The 26866-nt window shown below is 39.3% G+C and overlaps 6 protein-coding genes across 6 annotated transcripts in view; 5 read left to right on the forward strand and 1 right to left on the reverse strand.

The window, feature by feature from the left end:
• Positions 1-2998: 2998 nt before the first annotated feature.
• On the reverse strand, positions 2999-6746 carry LOC130700294 (histone deacetylase 6-like). Its single transcript, XM_057522337.2, has 16 exons — positions 6648-6746; positions 6139-6281; positions 5853-6036; positions 5672-5769; positions 5444-5617; positions 5193-5385; positions 5053-5112; positions 4883-4972; positions 4701-4807; positions 4379-4629; positions 4213-4319; positions 4100-4150; positions 3917-4032; positions 3661-3829; positions 3491-3596; positions 2999-3429 (listed from the first exon to the last, which is right to left on the reverse strand). The coding sequence occupies exons 1-16, from the start codon at positions 6726-6728 to the stop codon at positions 3080-3082; spliced, it is 2280 nt and encodes a 759-aa protein (XP_057378320.1). The 5' UTR covers positions 6729-6746; the 3' UTR covers positions 2999-3079.
• Positions 6747-7287: 541 nt separating this feature from the next.
• On the forward strand, positions 7288-8908 carry LOC130700300 (D-beta-hydroxybutyrate dehydrogenase, mitochondrial-like). Its single transcript, XM_057522345.2, has 4 exons — positions 7288-7710; positions 7780-8112; positions 8219-8605; positions 8687-8908. The coding sequence occupies exons 1-4, from the start codon at positions 7531-7533 to the stop codon at positions 8873-8875; spliced, it is 1089 nt and encodes a 362-aa protein (XP_057378328.1). The 5' UTR covers positions 7288-7530; the 3' UTR covers positions 8876-8908.
• A 519-nt stretch (positions 8909-9427) lies between these two features.
• On the forward strand, positions 9428-11070 carry LOC130700518 (D-beta-hydroxybutyrate dehydrogenase, mitochondrial-like). The gene is made up of 5 exons (XM_057522568.2): positions 9428-9433; positions 9811-10146; positions 10239-10625; positions 10690-10873; positions 11030-11070. Exons 1-5 carry the CDS (start codon positions 9428-9430, stop codon positions 11068-11070), a joined length of 954 nt encoding a protein of 317 aa, XP_057378551.2.
• Positions 11071-11262: 192 nt separating this feature from the next.
• On the forward strand, positions 11263-12670 carry LOC130700299 (D-beta-hydroxybutyrate dehydrogenase, mitochondrial-like). The gene is made up of 4 exons (XM_057522344.2): positions 11263-11513; positions 11617-11949; positions 12012-12398; positions 12460-12670. Exons 1-4 carry the CDS (start codon positions 11310-11312, stop codon positions 12646-12648), a joined length of 1113 nt encoding a protein of 370 aa, XP_057378327.1. The 5' UTR covers positions 11263-11309; the 3' UTR covers positions 12649-12670.
• Positions 12671-13645: 975 nt separating this feature from the next.
• Positions 13646-16607, forward strand: LOC130700296 (prolyl 4-hydroxylase subunit alpha-2-like). Its single transcript, XM_057522341.2, has 14 exons — positions 13646-13873; positions 13943-14027; positions 14098-14167; positions 14324-14491; positions 14691-14893; positions 14955-15106; positions 15182-15239; positions 15335-15508; positions 15565-15632; positions 15700-15808; positions 15872-15991; positions 16059-16184; positions 16249-16311; positions 16376-16607. Exons 1-14 carry the CDS (start codon positions 13671-13673, stop codon positions 16445-16447), a joined length of 1671 nt encoding a protein of 556 aa, XP_057378324.2. The 5' UTR covers positions 13646-13670; the 3' UTR covers positions 16448-16607.
• Positions 16608-17622: 1015 nt separating this feature from the next.
• Positions 17623-26866, forward strand: part of LOC130700291 (calcium-activated potassium channel slowpoke-like) — a 28246-nt gene continuing 19002 nt past the window's right edge. Inside the window, exons 1-6 of the mRNA XM_059496628.1 lie at positions 17623-18069; positions 24574-24635; positions 24775-24871; positions 24951-25062; positions 25137-25288; positions 25373-25540. Coding sequence (XP_059352611.1) covers positions 17743-18069; positions 24574-24635; positions 24775-24871; positions 24951-25062; positions 25137-25288; positions 25373-25540 — 918 coding nt within the window. The 5' untranslated portion in view covers positions 17623-17742. The remainder of the gene's footprint in view (positions 18070-24573; positions 24636-24774; positions 24872-24950; positions 25063-25136; positions 25289-25372; positions 25541-26866) is intronic.

The raw sequence follows: 26866 nt of genomic DNA on the forward strand, positions 1-26866 counted from the left end.
TCTTCAACTTAGATTCAAGGAACAACGTGTGTGTTCGAAGGAACAACCTGGATATTTTCTGAAGTAATTTTGTATTTGTATTTTGTTTTACTCGTATGGGAACCGATCCCCAGACATTCAGCGTGCAACGCCGATGCTCTAACATTGAGCCACGAGACATATATAAATTTATTATTATCGCATATCATATGTTATCAACTGGGATGTTTAGCAGTCTTTCACAACTACATGTTTATCTTTTTATTGCTTTTACAAGGACCATAGCTCTATGGTAGAGCCTTTAGCTGCGATACCTGTTACTATTAGTTCAAACCTTAGTAGATGTATGAAAAATGAATCAGAATGAATGTAGAAAAGAATATTACAGTATTGCATTTCAGTTTTTTTCTAAATGTAAATGCAAGTACGCAAGTGACTAGAAAAAAGCCAACTTGACATTATATAATTCATGGCTCATTGGTAGAGCATCGGCGCGGTATGCCGAACATCCAGAGTTCGATCCGTGGATAATAATTGAATGCTTACAGATAAACGATAAACCAATGGAAACAATCCATACCATCAAAGGTGGCAAAAACAATAAAAAGGAATTGAGGAAGCTAAATAAAAAAAAAAGTTGATAAATGTAATGTGTGAACGCAGCGAACATAGACAATGAAGGAAACAAATTTTGCAAAAAAATATTTTATAAAAAAAATTTTATTGACAATTCTCTGCACCTTAGTATTATTTTTGCAACTTTAAAAAGGCACAATAGCCCTTTCAAAAGTTGCCGTCAACCCAGGCAGGGGGAGACACTGCCTTGTTGACCCACCGGGGAGATTACCCGGTGATTGGCTAAGAGAAGCCGGAAGAAGAGCCGAAGATTTGGAACATTTTTACTGGAGCGATTAACCTTTAATTCGGATTTGTGGGTAGCCACACAGCCCTCCATGAACACTTCATCGAACCATGCGGACCCCCACGTCCCCTTTCCGGCCAGAGCCCTCCAAACCTCGGTATATGTTTTTTTTAAATATACCGTACAGTAGGGGCATGACCCCCTACGGGCTTATTATGAGTCAAGGGGAAACGGGGCTACAGAAAGAAGGGAGCCCAGATATGCACTTCAATTTTTTAAATATCAAATACCGTCTAGGGAATCCGAATGAAGTATAGAAATGTCATGTCATCGATCCAATCATTACAATTTATTCAGTGTCTTGCCCCAACCAAGAATCTTTTCAGATCCAATGTTACTAGTAACCTATATTGGGAAAAGAAAAACACCATTAAGCATCTCAATTGTTGCTCATGTGACTTACATGACTCATAGATTCAACTTCTGGCAGAAGCTTGGGAAAGGCCATACAAATTGCAGATGAAAATCATTGTTTAAGTCTCCTGAATGATAAAATAGCACCCATAGAATGTTGCATTGTTAATAGTAGTGTTCCCAGTATGCTGAAAATCTTTTCCTATTGGATAAATTTTTTTTTGTAGATTAAACATGGTTCGCAGAAAGGAGGAGAAATACTTCGTCATAAATTCAAAAATTTTCAAAAAAATTCCTTTCATACCTAAAGAGTCCATGTATGATGTTCATCGCTGCAATGCCAGCAAAGTGAACCATCTTTAGGGCCATTTAAGTACCCAGCTTCACCAACACTCTGAATGTAAAGGACAAGTTGTTCTTTAGCAAGAGAAGCAGAATTATTTGAGGCTTCTAGCTGTGACAGAACTATAAAGGATTGCTGTTACACAGGATTCATTCACACAAGATGGTACTTCTCGTTAGACAATTTGCATACTCTATTACTTTACTTCATACCTTAATGGTAATGCACTTTCAGTGTTTTTTCAACTGTAGGCTCCATCTTCCATCCTGTAACACTTCCAGACTTGACTTGATCCCCAGCTACAATTCTGTGAATGCAAAATAGTAGCATTAAAAAAACTTTTTCAATAGACAAAAAACCGAAAAGTACCTTATCCATGTTTGATGTTGAACTCATGCCATTTCTGGGTTTCCGTACCATACCCATTTTCGGCAGTCTTTATGGTAATATTAATCAAAGCCACATGTACCACTATGATATGGATGTTGAAAAGCAAATAAAAACCTGTTGAGATGGATATCAGGAGAATCAGAATAGATCTCAATCAACTTCAGTTATTCTTTTTCCTAAAGTACTTAGTGACACAGCATAATAGATATACTTGCCTCAATTCAGAACCATAGACCAACGGAAAAGAACACAGAAATGTAGCTGTGAAAGCAGATCACTTTTATTCACAGGATCAGGTATAGATCACCTAAGAGTTGACCTAAAATGCAAAGGCAAAAATATTTGGCACGATTGCAGTTTACCAAACATACTAGCAAAATAAAATAATTATCAAAGAAAAACATACGCACACTTGGGTTGCCGAATGGGTAAGTTTGATGCAATCTATGGCAATCCGTTTGTGTTAGTAACGAAGCAGCGTAAAACTTGCACATCAATAATAGGGGTGGAGGTAAAATAACAAGCTATTCCGACGAAGTTAACTCAAATACACGCTTTCAACGTAACAACAAAGTAAACAATGAGAATCACATGTCAAAAAATAGTTTTGATTTCAGCCGCTAGAGGCTGGTGAACTTGCAGCGCCGTCCGCGTGGAAATTATGTTCGGTCAGCTTTTAAAATAAGCCCAAGAAAATAAGCCCGACTTTTCCCATTTTTTATTTTATTTTTTTTTCAAAAACTTAGCTATTCCCCCAGTAACACGTGGTGTAGATTTGTAAGACGACTGTCTGTCGGAAAAGACTAGAAAGTAAAGTTCCATTATTGTTCTTCGGCTTAAACTGAATCAGGATCGAAATTTTTTACCACACATTTGACTTGCGATACAACTTCATGTACGTCCTGTATTACGACTGCATTCAGATCGCCTTACTTTAAGCAAAGGTTCATAAAGCTTCCCTTAAGGCAATCAATGGGAGCTTCAGCATTACAATAGATTCCAATCATTAATTAATTACATCTGTGTACTTTTAACATCTAGCAGTACATCTTCAATGAAATATTCATTAAGGTTAGATGCAACCTATAAATCTAATAATGTAAAAGCTCAGGATTATATCTTAAAACCTTATCGTCGTTCATAAATGGTGGTACAAGTACGTTCACATCCGGTACCCCCATATTGAACTGCAACGCATTCCAGTAAGGATTATGCGCTTTAATCACGGTACGAATAGTACACACTGATGTGGCATGTAGTCGATAATAGATTTCCCCTGGCATACCAATTGGCTCTCCCAGAAGAGCCTGAACACAGCTTTTTATTCGGTTTATGCCGGAGTTAGTTACTAGAGAATTTTCGAAAGTCACAGACAATCGACCTCCAGCTAGTGACGTTAGCAGGTGTATGATTTGACCGAAACATTCCGCTGAAATATTTCCTATGAAGTTAAAATTTAAAAAATACAAAGTTCTAACACAAAAGCTTACGAACTGTACTACCTGATTGATCTGCTGCAATAACGATTAACTGGGGTCCAAACTGATAAGCAATGGGCAACAGTACTCGAAAAAAACTTGAAAATATTTCTGCGTCACCGCAATTAGTCTATGGCAGAAGATAAAAACTGACAGTAAAATTGTGTGGCCTTGAGCGTTTGCACATTTAGAACCTGCAAACTAATATTAACGATGTATCTTTTTGAATCGTTCAGCCCCATAAGTTCCACATCATCCACAGCAAATGGGGAATACAGCGATGCGCATAAGATGCGAACATCTTCTTGAAATGCTCTTTGTATTTCAACGTCGGGGTGATTCCTCATATCGATAAACATTACGCTAAAAGATGTTAAAAGGAAGTTAAGTTGCCGTACTTTTTTTTAAAGTTCATTCGATTAGTTTTCTCTACTTTAGTAAAAAACTTACTTTTTGGTGACGCGACTATCGATTGCATATTTCAAAGTTTTAATCAAATTTTCGGAAGAGTTATCCATAATTGCAATGCCACTACGGCATGTTCCATCAAGGATGCTACCTATCAACTTAAATACAAAATTACAATAAACAAATTAAGATGGGGTATTTAAAACAGCACAAATCGTATCATACGTTACTAAACGTTCCCGATGTTTCTTCCGCAATCGAGATTTCGGATCGTTCCTAAATAATTTTGAATCGTCAAATGTTCATGCAAAGTAATAACATACAATAGATATACTGACTGTTTGCATCATGTGGCAACGCTGAATAATTTCTAACTGTGTGACTATAGGCTCTGCTGGGTTTGTACTAAAGCCAACGCGATTTGGCTGGGTGTCCAAGCAGGTACCTAAAAAACAGTTAACTATATAAACCAACGTATTAAAAACATGCTTGATATGTACATACTTGCAATTAAATCATCTAGCTGCGCATCTAGCTCTGCTGCAACTTTTGGATCCTGCGCAGGACAAATATCACGAGTAGCATACGTTTCTGGCTTTTCATCGCTGCCAACGAATTCTATGCGCGGCCAGAATTTGTCTTCAGGAAGATTCATTGGATCTTTTATTTCTTGTACGTTGAATTCTTCTAAATGTTGAAGACAATTCCAATGACGGCGAAGGACGTACATCGCACTCATAATTGCCTGTTGGGCACTTAATAAGGCAAGCATTGACATACGACTAACACGTACAACAGCTCACGGCGTAAAAAGTTATCGAAATACCTTTTCTTAGGTGCGTCTAAGTTCTGTATAAAAGGAGCGGGATCGCCTAGCAAGGTTCGCAAGGTTAGGGCGGCACCTTCCGACAACGATTTTAAGCAATATCCTCCCTGGAAACGATTTTCGTTGCATTATCGAACCACGAATTTTGTAAATGAAACTTTGAACACTATCCTATTACGTACTTCAAGGACAACGGCAAGTCGACCATTTGCAAGGCCCATTAGCGAATTTGTGAAATGGCTGTAACATGCAGGTGTTACTTCCATCTCGCCCTGGAATCGATAAATTCCGAAATTTAGTAATGACAGGTATGAAACAAAAAATTAGGATGCCGAAAAATGCACCAAATTACTTCAGGGCATCCGAGTGCCGCATCGTACCCAGCACTCACGATAACTAGTTCGGGGTTAAACTGCGTGAAAACATGCAAAAGAAAATCAGAATATTTACTCACAATCAAGCCTCGAATTAGTAGTAAGCTAGTAGCGGCACCTCATACGCGATTGGCAATATCAACTGGTGAAATATGGCCATGTAATCGCTGTTGCCCATTTTAATTTCGTTCATCGGGATATTGATGTTATATCCTAGTCCAGCACCACGACCGATGTTATGATAGTCGGACTCACGGAGGTGAGGCCAAAACGCACCGTTTTGGTAGCCGTGGATTGAAAAATACAAGACTCTGCACTCAAAACCCATCTTATTTACACTCTTAACCTACTTCAACAGGTGATTATTACCTTGGATCGTCATAAAACATCTGCTGCGTGGCCTGTCCGTGATGAATATCCCAATCTACAATTAGTATCCTTTTAAGGCCTTGATTGTCGAGCGCATATTGGGCAGCAATTGCCACATTATTGTAGAAACAATAACCACAATATTCACTCTTCATGGCGTGATGACCTGGTGGTCTATTTTCAATGCTATGGTTTAAATGTGCGGAAACGAATGTTTCAGTAATATACCTTATAACGGCCATTCCGTTTTTTATTTTCCCATCTAATATGTTAGACACCAGTTCAACTGTTGATCCAGCAGCTAATAATGACAAATCATAGGTGCTCTATATATCATTAAAACAAAAAAGTCTAAATTAAAGACAAGCATTTCAACTTTTAGGTTAAAGTTACAGAGAAGCAAGCCTACCGGGTGAATGTACAAAAAATCATATTTCGAACTCAATTGTTCCAATGCTTCCTCATCAGAAAAGCCTGCTGTATTTTTAAGAATACTAATCATTTCAGGTGTGTGCACCATCAGTAATTCCTCTTTGGTAGCTGCTCTTGGTTTAATATATATGCATCTGTTCAGAAGTTGCAGTTCTTCACACCTTAATGAATAGTTTAGAACATTAATGATTTTAGAATCACAAAATATATGCAATTACTGAACAAAACATTAAACAGTAGGACTGCACAGTAGTATACATTACCTTCTTAGTATGCTAGTAAATCTTTCAGGTTTTTCATTGTAGTTCAAATCCCATAGGCACTTGTGTTCAACCATTCGGTTGTCGTAAGTAATTCCTGTAGTCATTTTTGGGGGTCTGCTGAATGTGGAGCTCCAGATTATTTTCTGTAAATTAGATTTTTTCATTGAATTTTCAGGGTAGAAAATCATTAATCTCTATCAAGGCACAATAGTTTGTTTCCATTTTTAAGGCTGAGACCGTACACAGTTTTGTTTTTCTCTACTTCTTTCAGAAGTACGAGCTGTAAGATCATCTTAACAGCTTTAGCTTTCCTAGCAGACATTTATTGTAATATATGCTTTACTACATCAGCCAGAATTGCTTTCATATTTGGCTTCCTTCAAGTACAACATTTTCACAGAAATCTAACCCTTTGATTCTACTTAAAGCTTTAAGCAAAAACTTAGAAGACACGATTACAAAATTAAGTTACGTGAATAATGGAAATACAATGACGGTGTGGCTCTTACTTTGGTACAGCTGTAATTACAAGCAATTTTATGGAAAATGACTGTAATGTTGTTTACGCTGTCACACGAATGTGATGACATGTGGTTTGGCTATTTCTTTTAAACGCCATCTTGGGGTAAAAAATGAAAGTGCTAGCGCACGATAATGGGTAAATCGACTTTCGAATTGTTAACTTCGTTTATTTTCATCCAAATTGGTTAGTTTCGTAAAATCGTTGCTCCATGTTGTAGCCACCAGTTGTTATTGTCCACTTCATATCGTTGGCTTACTATGTGCTATTAAATATCGCTTATAATTGGTTTTCATTTTTGATTAAATAGCAAAGTACACGAAAAAAAATTCGCCATCTGTCATCCTACCACCATAAAAAGAGTCCATTCCGCAAAAGAGGATTTTATCGTAATGCGAGTTGGGTCGCCACTATCGGCTGAGAAGAATTTAAATGCCAATAGTTACCAGCGAAAATGCGAGATGTAGCTCTTTAACAATGCTGATTTATTTCTCCACTTTTCTTCTCCCACCACCGACCTAATCTAGCAAGTGGATACCAATTCAGTTCCTTAAGGACGTTGATTTCAGATTAAATCTAGGTATGGTTACGAAATACCCCTCCACGATAGAGAAGATAAAATGTACCATCTTTTCAGTTCCTACGTTGCTCAGCATTTGTGCTTTCCTACAATTTCGACCTTTCTTTGCTTCTTCCAGACAGAAGTAATACATTGGGGAAAAATAGAAAAACATTGTGATATACTTTATCGAACTTCAGGGTTTCTCGAACGTTACTCCAACGCAGCTTTGCCGTGAAGCACGTAGTGTCATATCAGGGGGGCGTTTGCTTAGGCTGAATGTTATTAGTTAGTAGAAAGACTTTGATTCCTCATGATAACCATGTACGATCACCACACGAGGATTTTTAGGATTGTGAATTGGGATCTTTTCCCAGCAATCATCTGGTTTAATTTAGCATATTTTGTTGCTAATTATTCATCGATTTGTTCAATTCTGATGGTTGCAGCTGGATTTTCACAATTGGTTCGCGTCTACTACGACTCTCTTTCCGTAAAACAAATTACTTGTACATCTTTGTTATGCAATCAATTACCTAGTTAACAATTGTAACGCTTTCAGATCACACCAAGAGGGAAAGGAGTTGTAATCACTGGATGCGACTCTGGTTTCGGACATCAGCTAGCAGAAAAGTTACATTCTATGAATTTCCACGTCTACGCTTGCTGCTTGGATGAAAAAAGCAAAGGATCGTTGATTCTGCATAACATAGGCAAACTTACCGGTAGGCTGCACGTCATTCACATGGACGTTAACAGCCAGAAAGATGTGGACAACGCTCGTGATTATGTGGAAAACTGTCTTCCGGAAAGTGGTCTGTGGGCTATCGTTAACAATGCCGACCGCTACGATGTTGGATTTTTGGAATGGCTTCCAGTTGAAACCTACGAAACAGTAAACATAATTATATTTCCTAATTTCATTAGTCCTCGTTTACAGTCATGAGGTGCTTGTTCTTCTTTTTACTTGACAAAAGTGCGTTTTTCAATGACATTTTCAGCTCGCGTCAGTGAATTTGTTTGGTGCCATCCGAGTGACGAAAGCTTTTTTACCGCTGATCCGCCAAAGCCAAGGAAGAATAGTTAATGTTTCTTCCATCCTGGGTCGCGTGGCAGCTCCTTTCCTGGGAGCTTACTGTATTACGAAACACGGAATTAATGCATTCTCCGATGTCCTTCGGCTCGAGATGAAACCTTTCAACGTTCACGTTAGTACCGTTGAGCCAGGCAATTACCTCTCGTCCGCCAACAACAATTCCTGCAAAGACGACTTGATTATTATGGCTAGACATATGTGGAACAAATTAGACGGTTCTCTTCAGAAAGACTACGAAAGAGATAGTTTAGAGAGACAACTTCGAATCGGTGAATTGCTTCTGGAACTATCGGTAAGTAACACTTGAATACTATTGTTCTATCTGAAAGTCTTCATCTTGATACCTTTTTTTTGCTATTTCACGAATCAATAGAAACGAAACGGCAGTTTTGTTATCAACGCGATGATTGAAGCGCTTTACAGAGCACATCCCAAAAACCGCTATTTGGAAACCTCGCTGTTCGACAAGTTCTTGACTATTATGATTTATTTCTTGCCTACCTCCTTGATTGACCGGCTGAGAGTCATGTTCCACGCTAACTTACTAAGTGATATTCGTTAGGGCTTGCATCTTATCTTACTTGTTAATTCTGTGAAAAAAAAATAGCAATAGTTCCTTTGTGTGCTCTTCCCCATTTAGAGATGCCAATTGCAATTTCTTCCGTGTAAGCAATTTCCATTCCTATTGATTGGATCGTAAAGATTTTTGTTCTCTGTTCAATAATTCAGATTTTGTTAAGATGGAAAACAGTTCTGCTACAAAATTAATGCAATAAAGGCAATACATATAGATTCAGTACCTGTAGAAAAGGAATTCGTTGAAAGAACGGTAATTTTGTAGGATAGAAAACATTTTTTTTTTACCTTAAAACATCCTGTTGGCTTTAGCTAGACGAACATAGAAGGTTCGATATCATTTTAAAAAAAATTATTTGACGTTTGTCGATGTCAAAAGTTGTAATAAAGTTCAGGTTTTTCATGGAAAAGGAGAACTGTTCCTGGAATTTTTGCACATGTAACCTATCGCAAAAATTTTATAAGATTAAAAAGATGTACCATATGGCGTAACAAGGACTTCCGGGTAATTTCGTCATAGTATTAACCTACTAATACGATGCAAGTAAAATGACGTGTACACCTATGACATGAGGTCCATAAATAGCAAAGAAATTGCCGAAAAGGGTTCACAATAGTTTGGGTTCTCCATCGGGTTAATACAGATATTCATCCGGTGCCCTGAAGAGTTCCCCGACATATTACGGACCACAGAAAGAAAATGTTGCTTATTAAATTTCTTCAATGGCAGTTTTCACCAGCAGTCATTTGTTTTAATGTCGCTTACATAATGGCAGATAGTTCTGCCCTTATGTGCATTTTTTTAGCGGAGTTGCTTTGGCACAGTTGATCCACAGCTTCTACTGTTTCATATCTGTAAATCAACGATACTTTTATTTAAAAATTTCCCTCATTTCTTAATGGACAACTTTTTGCTCGTAGATTTCGCCTAGGGATCGGGCTGTACTCATCACCGGGTGTGACTCTGGCTTTGGTCATCTACTAGCCGAGAGATTACACGCTATGGAATTCACCGTCTTCGCCTGTTGCCTACAACATGAGAAAAGCGACACTGCATTAGGTCTACTCAAACTTGGTGCACAAACGGGACGGATGCATGTCATAAGAATGGACGTTACAAGCCAAGAAGATGTAGATAAAGCCCTCAGATTTGTAGAGATGCGTCTCCCGAAAAAAGGTCTTTGGGGCATCGTTAATAACGCTGGACGATACAGGGCAGGATATCTCGAATGGCTCTCTATGGAAACTCATGAAACGGTACTAACACACGCTTCCATTTTTTCACGAAACAGCCAATCCTTGTTTACTTAAAAAAAAAAAAAAAAAAAAAAAAACATTTATTAGTTCAGGTATCATCGGTGAACGTGCTGGGCGTTATGCGTGTAACGAAAGCTTTTTTACCACTCATCAGCAAGAGCCAAGGAAGGATAGTTAACGTTTCGTCAATTCTGGGCCGTGTGGCAGATCCGTTTCTAGGTGCCTATTGTATAAGCAAATTCGCCCTTGAGGCCTTCTCCGAAATCCTTCGCTTTCAGATGGTGCCTTTTAAAGTGAAGGTGAACACCATCGAGCCGGGCAACTTCTTGGCGGCCGTCAATATTACTGCTGGCATAGAGAGTTTAAATGCCACGACTCGTTCAGCCTGGGATCAATTGGATGAACCTGTACAAAAAGATTACGGGAAGAGTAGTCTAGAACGACAGCTTCGCATTGGTGAAATACTTCTAGCTTTATCAGTATAATCTTAAAATATCCCTCTACTTTCTCTTTAAACATCAACAAAAATTTTATTCTTTACAGGACAGAGATATCAGTTGTGTTATCAATGCCATGTCGGATGCCCTCGTTCGATTACATCCCAAAAAACGATACTTAGAAGCCACTCGATTTGACAAGACGCTTGCTTGCTGTGTTCGGTATTTACCTACCATGATAACCAATCGCCTGAGACTCTCAATTCACAACCAGCTGCTCAATTTCTACGGTACAGTTTTTTTTTTGTTCCGAAACTACATACACTAAAAGTAAAAAAAAATGCAACTTAAAATAGGAGAGGGGTACTAGATTTCATTGAGCCACATTAGAACCATCGAGAGCATCCCAGACAATGCTTCTAGCAACACATTTGTGTTTCGATTAGATAAAGACAAATGGAAGAAGTTCGTGGAAAGGTGTGATTAACACTCGAGGGAGGCTACTGGTTTTCGGAAATCTCACAGAAACCCAATTGACGGATCGGAATGGTATCGAAGTCGATTTCTGAGGAATCTTCGATAAAACGTTGAAGATAAAAGTACCAAACGCATTTCGACTGTTGTAAAACGTTATTGAAACGCCATTAAACTTATGTATGTTGTTTCATATGTATAAATGTATACACAGAAACTGCATTGGGAGAAAGTTTCGATTTGTGTTTAACCATGCAAGACGTTAGAACATCTCTCCGGCCAACATTTGAAGAGAGTAAAATGGGTTTTATGAAAGTTCTCAAGTGGCAATTTTTACCCGCAGTGGTCTGTTTCAATTTGGCTTATTTGATTTCTTACGTATTTCCCTTTTGGTGTTTTATTTTGATCGTGAGTGGGTTAGCCCAGGTGATCTACGGTTACTACAATTCCATGTCCGTAAGTACAATGAACTTAACTGTCTGTCCTGTCTTTTAAATGCGTAATATACGTAATAGGTTTTTCTGACCTGATTTTTGTTTTGTTTAACTGTTGATGGTAGATATCTCCGCAAGGCCGTGGTGTGCTGATTACCGGATGCGACTCCGGCTTTGGACATCAGTTGGCAGAGAAGTTGCATTCAATGGATTTTACTGTCTTTGCTGGTTGCGTAGATGAAAAGAGTTACGGCGCATTAGGCCTGCAAAGCATAGGGAATGAAACTGGAAGATTGCATGTTCTGAAATTGGATGTTACCAGTAACGAAGATGTTAACAAAGCGCGTGAATATGTCGAAAATCATCTTCCGGCGTTGGGTATGTGGGCCATTGTCAATAATGCCGGCCGCTACATTGTTGGTTTTCTCGAATGGCTCGCCATGGAAGATTATAACAAAGTATTCTAATTTTCTAAGAAAATACAGAATACTGCATAATCTTCTGGCGTTATAATATTTAGGTTGCAGCAGTTAATTTGTTCGGCGCTATCCGTGTGACGAAAGCATTTTTACCACTTATTCGCAAAAGTCAAGGACGGATTGTTAACGTCTCTTCCATCCTGGGTCGTATTCCAGACCCATTTTTGGGTGCTTACAGCATCACGAAATTCGCACTCGAAGCTTATTCGGACATTCTTCGTATTGAAATGATCCCGTTCAATGTGAAAGTCAGCATGATTGAACCGGGTAACTTTTTGGCTGCAACAAATGTTCTTTCTGGAAAGGAAGGTCTGATTGCAATGGCCAATGACTCGTGGAACAGACTGGATGAGTCCATCAAGAAAGACTATGGAAAAGAGACGTTCGACAGGCAGATGCGTATAGTAGAAATTCTGATGAAACTCTCGGTAATATCTTTTATGTTACATGCATGCATCTTTGAAATGTTACCTTTTTTCTTGTTCACAGGAAAGAGATAGTGGATCCGTCATTTCGGCTATGACAGATGCTGTGTATCGCGAATATCCCAAGAATCGCTATTTGGAAGCCACGTTGATGGATAAAGCTATGGCCTATTGTATCCAATTTTTGCCTACATCGTGGAGTGACAGTCTGAGATTAGGATTCCAAAAACAGTTAATCAATTTGTACCGCTAAGACACCGTCCCTTAAATTTCATTTAATAAGGAAACTGTCGGGCGCATTCGTAGATTCAATTTCTACAAAAAAAATGTGTTAGCTCTGATTCATTTATTTTTGCATATAGAAACTGAAAATAAAAGGTAAAGCAATTAAAACTCACCTGCTGTGACTCGTCGTTGCTCCTTTCCTGGAAAATTTTGGTGTCCATAATGCCCGCTCACTTATGGTTAAGTTGTTGCTTTACCTTTCGAACTTAGCAGCTCTAGAGTTCACTGAGATGACCCTGTTCAAGCCTGCTTTTGTGGAAACATTCATTAATAACACGCCAGGGAATATGTAACTGCTTTTGAAACTTTAACAAGTTGGAGTTTCAAAAAACAGAAGAAAATGTTCAAATATCACATCTTACTTAGATTACATAAAATGCCACATAATTATGTTGGATCAACTTCATCTACCACGTCACAACTAGACAGACCCCTGCTTGATTCTAGGAAATGGCTGCAACCTAATATGGGCACCCAGAGTTGCCAATTACTTTTCGGTCGAAATCCCGAAATCCCCCCTCAAAAAAACCGAAACGACCCGATTGCCAAATTTTCTCCAAAAACCCCGGGAAAAAGCAAAAAAAAACACTAGTTGCAGGGATTGTCATGATTGACTCCAATGGGGGTTAATATCTTAGAAATAACGCACTGGTGACGCAAAAAATACCTATGTTTAACCTCAAGGACCAATAACCAACTAGTGTACATACTGGTTTAGCATAGCCATTTTCTGAGTGTGAAAGTTTTATTGTTGCGAAAGACAATGTTGAAAATCAGCAAATTGTGTCATTTGGTCAACTGCAACTATCGTTTTGGTCACCTAACCAAAGAAACCCACATTGGTTACTCAGTCTTTGAGATTCTCCGAAGCTCATAGGACGCTTTCGTCGATTGCCTACAATTTAAACGGTAAATTTAATAAATAAAATATTCTAATCAAAATTGTGATTGTGGACTACTAAAAGAGCAATTCGATTGGTGAGGGATACAATGGAACCAGCACCTGCCGTAATTACCTTACTGCTAGTTTTCTGGCTAAGAATATTACCAGCTTCGCTTTCATCAATCGAAGCAGACGACGTGTTCTCTTCCATCTCGAAAATGGAAGGCCTAGTCCATCAAGAAAAAGAACTTGTTGACATAGTCGACTCGTTTCTGATCGAAGCCAAACAGAAAATTGCCATAGTTGACGAGTAAGAATCTACTTTTCTCTTAATATTTATATGATTCTACCTGTTATTTAAAAATTGAATTCATTACAGTTATGTCACCACGTATCGGCAGGCAATGAAAGGAAATTTCAACTCGGCTTGGTTGGTGGCTAATCCCGTAGACGCTTTTCATTTGGTAGATTTGACAAAATTATAGCTTTCTAAGTTGTCTTTGAATAAATTCCATTTTTACTAATTTTATTTAGATTAAACGGTTCACCGTAGACTGGCCAAAAACCGAACAGATTCTTCGTGACGTGTCTGTCATCAGTAACGGTACGTGATTCTTTTATTTTCCATTTTTTATCGCCAATGTAAACGGTCTTCTCTTTTACATATTATCGAAATATTATTACCTATATATTTAAATGTAGTTAAATAACGGTAATAGCTATAGACGTAAACAAAAGACATTTTGTGTATGCATGCTAGATGCTCGTAATCACGTCATGATTTTGGGTGACAAATCAACGTCCGCCAAGTCGCACGATTTGCATGGAGCCGCAATTGCGCTCATTCGCCTTCAAGACACGTATAAACTTAATGTGACTGCTTTAGCCGACGGTCGTTATACTGGCGTGGATCAGTCAAAAGAACAAGGTTACTTCTTCGCTTTCCATTTTTTTTTTTTTTGCATAGCAAGGAAATCTCGGTCAGTTGATTCTGTTTCTATTTCGGGACGTATATTTATACATCTGAAAAAAAGAGAACATTACGCAAGTGAATTTATTCACCCGTCCCTATTTTTAGACAGTGTTTATAACAGCAAATTGTTTTTATTTTTCTACTAAAATTATAGTGTTCCAAAGTCTACAAGATTTGAGCAGTCACGACTGCTTTTTTATAGCGCGACACGCGTTTGCCGATGGATATTACGACACTGCGTTAGAATGGGGCGGGGCCGCTCTACGCCAATTAGCTCGGGAGGAAGATAACGTTGGTCCAACGACGGAGATTCTTGGCGACGAAATCAAGCGTTTCATGAACTATGCCAGTAATGTGGTATGAAAGCTCCATTAGCAATGAATGTATCAAATAGCTTTCTACCCTAATTATTCTACAGCACGATGACGTCCTGGATAAACAAGGACCACTCGGCATGCATTGGCAGACTGGCAGTAATCCGGTGAATAAAAAGTTATTCCGATCGGGAAGTAGCGAGAAGTACGAAAGCCTCTCCGAGCAGAAATTCACTCCCAAGCTTTATCAACAACAGTATGTACTTTCTACAGTTTTAAATTGAATCCCGATTTAATGGACCTCTTTCTTGCGTTTTTTCTTGTTGTACAGAAGCGAAGCTGAACAAAACGAAAGCTACGAAAGGCTTTGCCGAGGAGAAAAACTAAGGGTTCGTAAATTGAATGCAATAAACCCATCAAGACTTAAGGGCAATAAAAGGCCATCCTTTTTTACACAATTAAGTTTTTTTCCCACTTTCTATAGACAGGGAAAATTGAAGCAAGTTTACAATGCTATTTAGAGACAAGAGGCCATCCGGCTTTGTTGCTCCAACCGGCGAAAGTTGAACAACAATCTCTAGACCCAATGATTGTCGTTCTTCATGATTTGCTTACCGACCATCAAACGGACATTCTTCGTCAACTTGCAGAGCCTAAAGTAAATGTAATTTGAATGTCCGTGGTTTTTAAAAGCGAACATTTTGTTTCAAACAGTTGGCCACATCCAGTCATCTGGGACCGGACGGGACATTCGTTCGCAGTATGATTCGCACTAGTAAAAAGTAATTTTAAAAATTGTGTACTACCACAATCAGTGAATCATTTTGAATTGTTATTGATGGGAGCAAGTGCCTGGTTGGAGGAACATGAAAACGCTTCACTGCCAGCTATTCGACGTCGAATGGAAATCGTTACGGGTCTGATCTATGCTCCCGAAACTGCCTCTGAACATTTTCAGGTTTTCATCTTCTAAGTTTCATTTTTTCTTGATAAAAATCAGTTGAATTTTTTATAATCAAAGGTCGCTAATTATGGCATCGGTGGATTGTACAAGACACACAGTGACAGCACAGTCAATCGCGAAGATGTAGATCCTTGGATGGTACTCCTTGGAGACAGGATTGCCACTTTAATGGTCTATGTAATTATATTTCAATTGTTTTTCGGTTACTTGCATCAAAATGGAAACCTTAATTTAAAATATGTAGCTAACGAATGTGGAAGCTGGCGGAGCAACTGTTTTCCCAAACGCTGGAGTCACTTGCTGGCCACGGAAGGGATCGGCTGCCTTCTGGTGGAATTTGTACAAGAGCGGAGAGCCGGATCTCACCACGGTACGACACACAGTTTAATTGCAGTCACGTTGATTTAAATAATTTAATTTTTTTTTCATGTCAGATTCACGGAGCTTGTCCTGTTTTGCACGGTAGCAAATGGGTATCAAATAAATGGATTCATCAGGTAATTTTTGATAAATAAACACATCGTACTTGTAACTATAATTTACTAGTTCTTTTGTTAACAGTATGATCAAATGTTTATTGCAAAATGTGGACTCCATTTTCTGGAAAAGTTTGATGCCCTAGTACCTCACTAGGGTATAGGCAGACATGAATAATATGGCAAGAAACTAATCGCATTTCACCGAAGCCATACAGAATAAAGGCAGCCGGGTCGTAGTGGACACAAGGCCCACTAATTATGGTACATCTTAGACGTCACGCTACACAATATGATGTAACAGTTGCAAAAATTCATTTGGCCATAGAAATATAATTGAAAAGAAAACATTTATTCGCTCAGTTACGTTTGATTAAACTTTACGAATAGCGAACATGATGGCGGCTTATGAGATAACCGACTATTGATCGTTTTGCTCCCTTTTCCCTTTTTCACGACCTGGGATGTATAATATGAAGCGTCGTTGAATTTATTGATCCGGCTCCCGGAACAAGCTCAAATTTTCCTTACATTAAAACCCGTTAGATGGCTCTGCCAGTTCTTATTTCAACTCAGCGAAAGTATATTTCCATCGTGTGTAGCTATATCTATACCACCACCACCACTGTCAAGTCCGTCCGCATAGTATTTTTTGCAGCTCGTATGCCCAGCCAGGACAAAGGAAAAAAATAGCAAAAATAAAAAAGAAAAAAAAAGAGGGTTTTTGGAGAAGCCAAAAAGATTGCCCGGGCGCTGCAGTGTAGCCCTGCAACCAATCATCAGCCTAAGATAACGTAGAAACGTAACAGGGGCAGGCCCCCGAGTTGGGCGCACTGTGCGAAGATATTGAGCGCGGCCATGGATGCGAACGGACGTGCGCGTCTTTCGGTGCGGATGTGATGCGCGTCAGCATCAGCCTCGTTCACTCGACAAGTGCCGACTGCCACCGCCGGAGTCGGATCTTTTTGGTACTGCCGCAGTCTTCTTCGTTTTCCCGATGTGCGGCCTCAGTGCAGTTCGAACGCTGATTGTGAGACCTGTCGTGATTGAAGTTTCTTTATTGGGAAGTGAATCGCATTGTTTGACATTCTCCTCTCGTCGGCCATCAAAAAGTGTGGAGAGAATCAATAGGAACAGATTTACAAGTTTTTTTCGTACCCATCCAGCCCTTCCGTCCGGCCTTAGCTTTTCAAACAGCTGCCATAAGGAGGGGGTAGGGCTGGGGGTTCCGGGTTAAATAAACCCGTTTTTTTTTTTTTTTTTTTTTTTTTTTTTTTTTTTTTTTTTATTTCGTTTTTTGTTTTCGTTTTTTTTTTATTATTATTATTGTTTTAGTTGAGTTTGTCAATTTTTAAAAATCGTCGATTCAAATCTTTCAAAGTGGAGTTCCCTCAAGAATATCATCAACCCAACCACCACCACTTCGTCAGCCATCATCACACCAACGCCAAGATGTCGGACGACGATGAAGGTTTCGTCTACTCTCCCGAGGAGATCGAATGCCTCAAGGACCGAAAGTGGTGGTGCTTCCTTCTATCCAGCATCTTTACCTTCCTGGCCGGCCTGCTGATTGTCCTTTTATGGCGAGCCTTGTCCATTATCTGCTGCCGAAAAGACGCATCCCCAGAGTACAGCCAGAGCGACTTGAAGCAGCAGCAACAGAACTTACCCAAACCACCGCGGCAAGCCAAGGAAGAGTTCGAAGGCACCTTTGTCACAGACGCCAAAGACTGGGCCGGCGAGCTCATCTCTGGACAAACCACAACTGGACGCATTTTGGTAAGTGCCCCCCCCCCCCCCCTTCTCCTTCTGCCCACCAACCAAAAACTAAAAATATTCGTTGAAAAAAAAAAAAAAAAAAAAAAAATACAGCCCACGTCCTTTTTTTTTTTGTTTTTAAGGTGAGGTGCGTACGCGAGCGCTTATTAAAATTTCGTATGGGAGTTCAAAAGTTCATCGTCGGCTTCAATGTAAAGTCAAATAATAATAAAAAAAAAAAGGGGGAATTTTTTTTTGACGATGCCACACGTAACAATGGTGTAGCGTGTCAAAGTGGCATGTCTTTGTCTTCGTTAGGTCACGACACATGAAAATCCACTTGAATTCCTTTTGCCTATAGCCAATCCCAGCCAGATCGTCGAGCATTACGGATGGGTATGGCAACCGTGAAGCCAATTTACGAGCTAATGGAAATATCTAAGCACACATATCACACACACACACACGATCCTGGATATAGGCATATATATTTTCCTAATGGACGAATATTGGGAAACCCGAGGAAGACACACAAGGAATACGAACACAAAGAAAAAAAAAGAAATCATCTCGCAATGACATGGATGAATATTTCTTATTGATCGCTAGGCAGATCGATACATATTTTTTTTTTCTCTTGGTGGCTTTGCAAGTTCTCCTTATTTTCCTATGAATTCTATGCTGCTATGTACCGACCTCGGGAGCGTGAACGTTCGTACTTTGGGGACTAGTATATTTCTTTATACATAATTCAACCCCGCCCTTATCTATCCTTTGCTTGTTTCGCTGTCTCTCTCTCAAATTCAGAATTGTGCAGACATTTTTTGAGAGGAATGTAATGTTAGGTTTTATTCGGTTAACGATAAGAAATTTGGCAAAGGGAAGTCTAAGTATTGGCACCTTGGATGTTGGGGACGGGGGTTTTGCTTTCGGAGAAAAACGGGGCTGTACATATAGTGTACTCAGCGTGTGTGTGTGTGTGTGTGTGTGTGTGGTGCCAATCAATACTGCGTCAGCTGTTTCACACACCGTAAACGTAAAGTGAGCAACATAACAGAGGGGCGGTTTATTCGTTCAACCCAAAATACACAAAGCGAGCTGGGAGAACTACACCTCGTTGGTGGAATGGGTTTTCGAAAAAAAAAAGAGATAGGTGGGAAAACAAAAACATCAACAATAGGCACGAGAATCGAAGTCAATTCAGCATGAAAGTTAAGGTGGGAAAACGTGGGCTTGCAAATTAAACGATTTAAATTTTGATCGCCCCAGTCCGTATCCAGCGAAATCGATCTCATCGATCGCAATGTCCTACATAGAAAACGAACATTTGTTTTTTTAATTCGAAATGATGAAAAATCGTGAAATAACAGAAACAATGTTGCTTTGAACCTCGTGCGTTTCTTTCGCAACCGGCAAAAATGCGCAAGGGACGTTTGAATCAAATATCGTCTTTGATCTACTTTCGCTAGACGTCGTATCTCACTCAATTTCGAGTTCGACGAGCTGGAAGACATTTTTTTTTTTCGCAATTATTTTGTACAAATTTCAAATCTCCTTTAAAAGACCTTCAAAGTGATCCGTTATTCCCTTTCGCGTTTTTCTCTTTCCAGCACGGCCTACCGGCCTGATGACTAAGTATATGCATTTTCTTTTGCTCCTCGTCCAGTCTCAAAGACTCGTCGTGGGCTGGGCCGCAAGCGCGACATCGATTGATCCGCAAAGAGCTCGTGAGCGCGCACACAATCTTGAAACGTTTTCGCTACGCGCAGGAAAGGCGGAGTTGTAGAAATGGGGCTCGAATATACACACACAAAAAAAAAAAGAAAGAAAAAAAGAGAGAGATAGAGGTCAATGCCTTTTGCTATATACACGGTCACCAAGACAACTGCTTTTATAGGCGAGCAAAACGCAAGCGTACGATGAACGAGCACACGTAGAAATAAGAAACAATTCAAAACACAAAAAATAATGTGTGCAGATTGGGAGAGATTATGTTGATCACGTTGGGGCCAGAAAATGGGGCACGAGAAAATGTTTCGCGCATGAAGGCCTACAAATTCTAGTGTGCACAAAGATGGTTGGCTTCCTTCCTTAACATACAGCAATTGTGACTTGTAATCTATGGCTGTTTTCTTCTTCTGGTATGGTGGGAGGGAAGAGCTTTTAATGGGAAGCTTCGTGGTGCACGTGAAGTAGACAGCAAGGCATCGTTCGACTGGTTTATGAAAATGCACGAATCAATACCCTGATCGGTACCGACCTGTTCAGGCCAAGCCCTTGCACGCGACGGTGTGTTGTTTAACGTACTCGGATGAGCGGATCACTCATGAAATCTTCTTATTGTTCCTTGGGCAAAACGCAAAGTATGCCCAATAAAGCGGGTTGCATTTTTTTTTTTTTGCTATCGACTCGATCGAAGGGCCCCATCAAGTATTGGATGGCTGATGCAACTGTCACCCATTTTTTTTATTTTTTAAACTTGGTCTACACACGATATTCAGATAACTCGATAAGGGCGTTGCGATAGGAAAAATGCTGTTCATAAACTTTGCCGTGTACGAGAGTGAGCTTCTCAATGGGACTCTTAAGATGTTTATAAGGCTTAGTTTAATGGTGCGTTACAGCGTAAGAGTAAAGCCAAGATTTTTTCCTTACTCTTTTGGTGTTACATATCAAATAGCTCAGCTTTTTTTTTTCGAGGGGCTTATTAACATTACATGGCAGTCAACAGATCTAGAAAAAAATAAAAACAAAGTTGGAAATAAGAGGGTGTTCCTTGTATTCCGACTTTACGCCAGTCCAGCTGATGAAAATAGAACTTTCTGGCCGTGTTCCTCATTTCTCACGTGTTCCAGCTGGTTACATTTTAAGCCCTTTTTTTTTAGTTTTTTTTTTGTTCTCTTAGCCACACAACCAAATGAAAAAGACAGTCGAATTTAATGATCAAATTCCTTTTGAGACATTAAAATGGATTTTTTTCGAGAACCTAAATTTATTCTCTCATGAAAACGTTCTTCGTTAACGAAATATTTCCCTCCCACGGTTATCGATCCTGAACGATGTAGGGCCGCTGTCTTTAATGATTATACAGACGAGTTTGAAGGGCCCTTGCTTGGGGGTTGTCATTGTTTATGCGCCGTTGCTTCTCACCTTTGGCCCACCCTCTTCACATCCTACGTTTCGTTATTCCGGTTAAGAAGAGCGCACACTATCCGCTAGATTGGTTACGACACCAACACCCAATTGCGACTAAAGAAAATAAAAAAAAAAAAAAAAACTGCGGTGAGAGAAAGAGAAAATGAAAAAAAAAATGGCTCCAGTGGATGATGAGCTGGTGGGTCATAGAGAAAAAGAGGCGAGCAAAGCCATTGAATGCAATCAATCCAGCGACTAGGCTAGTAGGACGCTAGTGTGTGTGTAGAGAGGGCTGTGTGTGTGTGTGTGTGTGTATGTGTCTATAGGGTGAAATGGGTTGTCATGGAGACCTGAGCCAAGTGTGTCGTGATAAAGATGTATCCGAGCTTATATACCCTCCCCTTCCGGCTTCCTCCCCGGGTGCTGCAGAGTTGCCTTTATCATTGATTTTTGACTCAGTTGGACTTGTACACGCTCAACTTGCTGGCCCCATCTTGTCACTCTGCGATTATTATCGTTGTCAGACTGCAAAGAATCAAAAGCTTTAAAAAAAAAAAAAAAATGATTAGATAGACCACACACACACCTGGTTTTATTTAATGATTTCGAGTGATCACTGTGTTGGTCGTTAAAACTAGACACACAGACGCGCGGGGGACTGGGCTGCGCTATAGTACGCATGCCTCCGTTTGTGTGTGTGTGTGTGTGTGTGTGTGTTACAAGAAGCAAAAACAGCTCATCTCGAAATAGTTCCGTTTCGGGAATAGTATATAGATCCGAGCAGACATTCTCTTTTTATTTTATTTTTTTTTTTTTTTTTTTCTCTTTTACGCAATGCTCTTCGCTTTTCTTTTTCCTTTCGAACTGCGAGCGCCACTCGGCGGATAGGCAAACTGATTGCCTTCACAGTTACAAAAAAGGGAAATTGTTCTGGACTTGCTCGAAGTCTGCCAGCCAATTCTTTCCTTCATCCATAGAAAATGAATAGAAAAACTTGCGGTACATAACCAGCGAAAATCATTGGCTCGATCAATGAGCTCCAACTTTTTCAAGCTCTTCCCATTTTTTACAAAATATATATGTGAGCATCTTTTCGTACCAAAGTCTCTGTATGCAAACAAACGAAATATTCTTTTTTTTTTTTTTTTTTTTAACTTTTGTTCGCCCGTTGCGCATCCTCTTTTGTTGTCCCCATACAAGTACTGCGGTCTCCATCTCTTTTCACGAAAGGAAAAGTGGATGGTTAACATTAAAGCGCTGCGTCTTTGATTTCAAGTCCACAGCACTCGTGGCGCGCCTGCAGTGGTTATTACGTCGGACCAATTGAAAAAAAAAAAAGACCTCCATCAAATAGAATGAAAGCCTTAAAAGAAGCGTGTTGCCATATTTCATACGTGTATAACGAATAATCGCTTGCCAGGATTATCAACATACCTCGATAAGAAAAAGTGCCAATAACCTACATTTTGGCACTCAAACTGCAGGATAACCGACGGCTTCTGATGAATAGAGAAGGGGGAAAAAAGATAAAAAGGCTCCGTCCTACGTACTTGAAGAAATCCCGCCGAGACTTAACCATGATCGATCCGAGCGTGCGGCCGTATCGGCACGATAACGGGTCAATAGCCCTTGATTAAATATTGGCCGAGAAGAAGAAAAAGAAAAAGAAAAGAGGTCAAATGTGTGAACGTCCATCATCGCAAAAAGGAACTTTTAAATGTTTGATAAGTGATGTGTTTTATTTAATGGAAAACGAATCGGCCGGTCGAATGACTTTGTACAGAAGCCCTCGTCGTATATTACGATTTCAAGTATATATATAAGAATAAAGAATCATTCGTGAAAAGCTTTCAATCATCAAGATATTGTTGTATGTACCAAGAAATGTGAGACTTCTCTTCAAGGTTGTCCCCCCCCCCAAAAAAAAAAAAAAATTTTCTTGTCGTCAGAAATGTCTTTTTCATTCATCGTCTTGCATCTTGAAAAGAATTTTTCCCTTGCAGGTTTTTCGATTGCTGGCCGTCCTCTCGGTCAGGTCCTGCGAGAATGCGAACAAGAGTCGAGAGGCCTTTTAGAAAAAAAAAAAACATAGATGTTGAAGGCACTCTCCCATAACTTCGTATAAGGTTGGTCGGTGACGGAGTGCAACCTTCCGTTGGCAGTGCGCTATTCACTTACGAAGGCCCCCTTATGTTTTTATATGGCTGGCCATCGAAAAGTTTTTGGGGAGCTGCTGGGTATTGATCGAGGCCAAGAGGTCCTGGATGATGCCATTTGATGGAATGCGACGTCAGCAAGGCTGTCTGTGTATATGTACATGCTGGATATATATTTATTCTGCAGGCCTTCGCTGTTCAAACGATCTGCGATCTAATTCATCACAATCATCAATCCCTCTCTCTCTCTTCTATAGAGACGGCCACACCCAACCGGCTCTATCGTCGAGCCCTTTGATGTACATAAGGGAAATAAAAAACCGATGATAGAAAAGAAGAGAGCGCACTAATGCAAAGGCTATTGAGTTACATCGGGCCAGGGCCAAGCGTTCAGCTATGACGACTTCTGGTTCCATCTTCAAAGGGGGACTTAACACCGGCACCCGTCTTTTCATATTTCCCTCTCTCCATTTTGTAAGAAAATAAAGGGAGAATGTCATCATCGCTGCACGTTAGATTTGAAGGAACATGGCGTTCTAAATAAAATAAAAAAAAGAGTGCTGGAACAGCTGTTCTCTGAAAGTATCAAACATCATTTCAACGTGTGTCGGAAAGAAGAAAAAAAGAAATGAAAACCAAGTGGTACCGAAAATACATGTCTATAAACAAAACTATATATTGAAAGAGAGAGATTTGACAGTGAATAAACTGAGCGGGTTCTTTGTCGAAAACAAAAACAAAAAAAAAAAACAACAAAAAAAAAAAAAAATAAAAGAGGCATGAAGATCCTTTGGATCACCGTTCGAATATATACACTTCACGTTGTATATATTCCGCTGCGGTTAACTTGGCGTGTAAAAGGATCCGGGGACTGTCTATAAGCTCGTGAACGTGAAAAAGCGCCAAATCTATTATTGGTTTGCGTTAGGCTATATAGTCTACTACTTTCACTTGTGTCTGTATATTTATATACATACGTACCCGACTTGTGTATATCTATAGAAAAGCTGCCTCGAATCAAAACTCAAAAAGCTCTTTAGGAAAACGAAATAGATCTCAAATAGAATTGTTTGAAAAACCGGAAAATAAGAAATTGAACGGCATCGATCATTGGCAAATGTTTTCCATGTCGAGGAACACACGCATGAATTTTAGGTGTTACAAGCCCATTTGAATACAACGACTCATTTCTTATTTATTTATTTATTTACTTTTTGTTTATCATATATATCAGGTGGTACTCGTGTTTATATTGAGCATCGCTTCCCTCATCATTTATTTCATCGATGCATCCAGGTAAAAAAACATCCGCCCTTTCCAATTTGCTTGTTCACTTTGATGATGAAGAAGCGGGCTGTTATCACGTGACCGATGCTGATGGATGTTTTTGTTTTGTTTGTTCCTTCATTGACATCGGCGTGCTGTCACATTGAAGCGAGGGCGTCGAACAATGCAAGGAGTGGTCGAGCAATATGACGCAGCAGATCGACCTCGCCTTCAATATATTTTTTATGGTCTACTTTTTTATAAGAGTAAGTTGCCAATCGCCTGCATGAAAATCAATCGATCATTTACCATTTCAATTGTTTGCTTATTTTTTTTTCTTCAAAGTTCATCGCCGCTAGCGACAAATTGTGGTTTATGCTGGAGATGTACTCTTTCGTCGACTATTTCACGATACCACCTTCCTTTGTGTCCATCTATCTGGACCGGACCTGGATCGGTAAGTGCATGAATGAATCATCAGGGAGCCCTCCTCTCCGCCTAAAGGCTTTCAATTTATGTTCTGTTTTAAAGGTCTCAGATTTCTTCGTGCTCTGAGGCTGATGACAGTGCCGGATATCCTGCAGTACCTCAACATTCTTAAGACATCCAGCTCCATCCGCCTGGCCCAGCTGGTTTCCATCTTCATTTCAGTTTGGTTGACTGCAGCCGGAATCATCCACTTGGTACGACAAAAAAACAATTAAAGTGGCACTTGAATTCTTCATCATTTTTTTTTGTGTGTGTGTGGATTGATTAAAATTTCACAGCTGGAGAATTCCGGAGATCCGCTCGACTTCAGCAACCCACATCGGCTGTCTTACTGGACGTGCGTCTACTTTTTAATCGTGACCATGTCAACGGTGGGCTACGGTGATGTCTACTGTAAGACGATCCTAGGTCGGACGTTTTTAGTTTTCTTTCTACTCGTCGGCTTGGTAAGTTTTGATTCCAATTTTTTTTCTATTTCCGGCGGAAACAGTTTTTTTTTTAAATTCTTTCAGTTCCGATATTTTTCTTTTCTTCTATAATTCTAACTTTTTTTTTTATTTTTGAAAATATTGAATTTTTTTCAATTGAATTATCTGTTTACATCCGCGGGATTTTTTTATTTATTTTTTTTTTATATTTCGTTTTGAAATCAAACAAGAAATTGTCGAGTGCCTTTTTTCTTTCCAAAAAAGTTTGAGCTCAACTTTGCGAAAACGGAAGTTTACTCTTCTTTGGAGATTGTAGCGATAAAAAGAAGAAACGATAAGTCGTAACAGCTGACGTGTCAGAATTCCACGTATGACGGATGATTAGTCAAAGAAAATCATTTTCTTTTTTAATAATAAAATTTCAATCAAAAACTCGCGGGGAATTCTGTTTGACGTTCAAACCTGTCACGTTTGAAAATTAAAATAAATAAATAAATAAAGATATGTCAGACTCCCCCTCCATGCTTTGTCCATGGTCCTAATTCCCTTCAATCGACGGAACGAACATTCATTCGTGTTTATTCTTTTCCTTACATTATGGTCTCGGTGATTGTCGTCTTGCTCGGTAGATGATTCTATATATCTATTTTTTTTTTCTCGTGAACAATAGTCCAATATTCATCTATCATCTATCTATTTCATTGGATTCGGTATCGATTTTGTCTGCCTCTCTCTCTCTCTCTCTCTCTCTCTGTCTCTGTCTCTCTACTTCAATATGTCTCTATGATGACCTTTCAAAAAGAATTTCATTAGCAAAAAAAGAAACGTACAAAAATTAAGGTTAGGATTTTTCAATTCTTCTTAATTAAATGTAAACGAGCTTTATGTTTGTTTTTGTTTTGTTTTTTCTTCTTCAGTTTCCAAATATTTTCAATTGTTCAATCAACTAAAATCCCCAAAAACGAGCCTCGACTCTTTCCGTGTTCCTGCCCTCAGTGACCCCGACGTTAAATCTCGTGATTGCAAGTTCTTTTCCTATATCATTTACAATATTGTTTTCAAACCTTATTTAGTGCTAGTTGACAAAACAAGAAATCATTTGAAAAAAAAAATGTCTTGATTTTTAGAGGCCTGGGTCGGTCATAGTTGAAATCCCTTCATTCCTCTTTCCCTTTTCATGATGACTACACAGTCACCCTTAAATCCTTCATCCTCGTACACGTTTTTTAAAAATGCAATTTATATAACTGATGGACCACGGAAAGAGACGAGTCGGCTCTCTTTGGTCTTTGGTGGATTTGGTTTTTATCATTTTTGAATATTTCTATTTTTTTTAAGTAACTG

This window comes from Daphnia carinata, chromosome 8, assembly GCF_022539665.2.
Source record: "Daphnia carinata strain CSIRO-1 chromosome 8, CSIRO_AGI_Dcar_HiC_V3, whole genome shotgun sequence".
Taxonomy (NCBI): Eukaryota; Metazoa; Arthropoda; class Branchiopoda; order Diplostraca; family Daphniidae; genus Daphnia; species Daphnia carinata.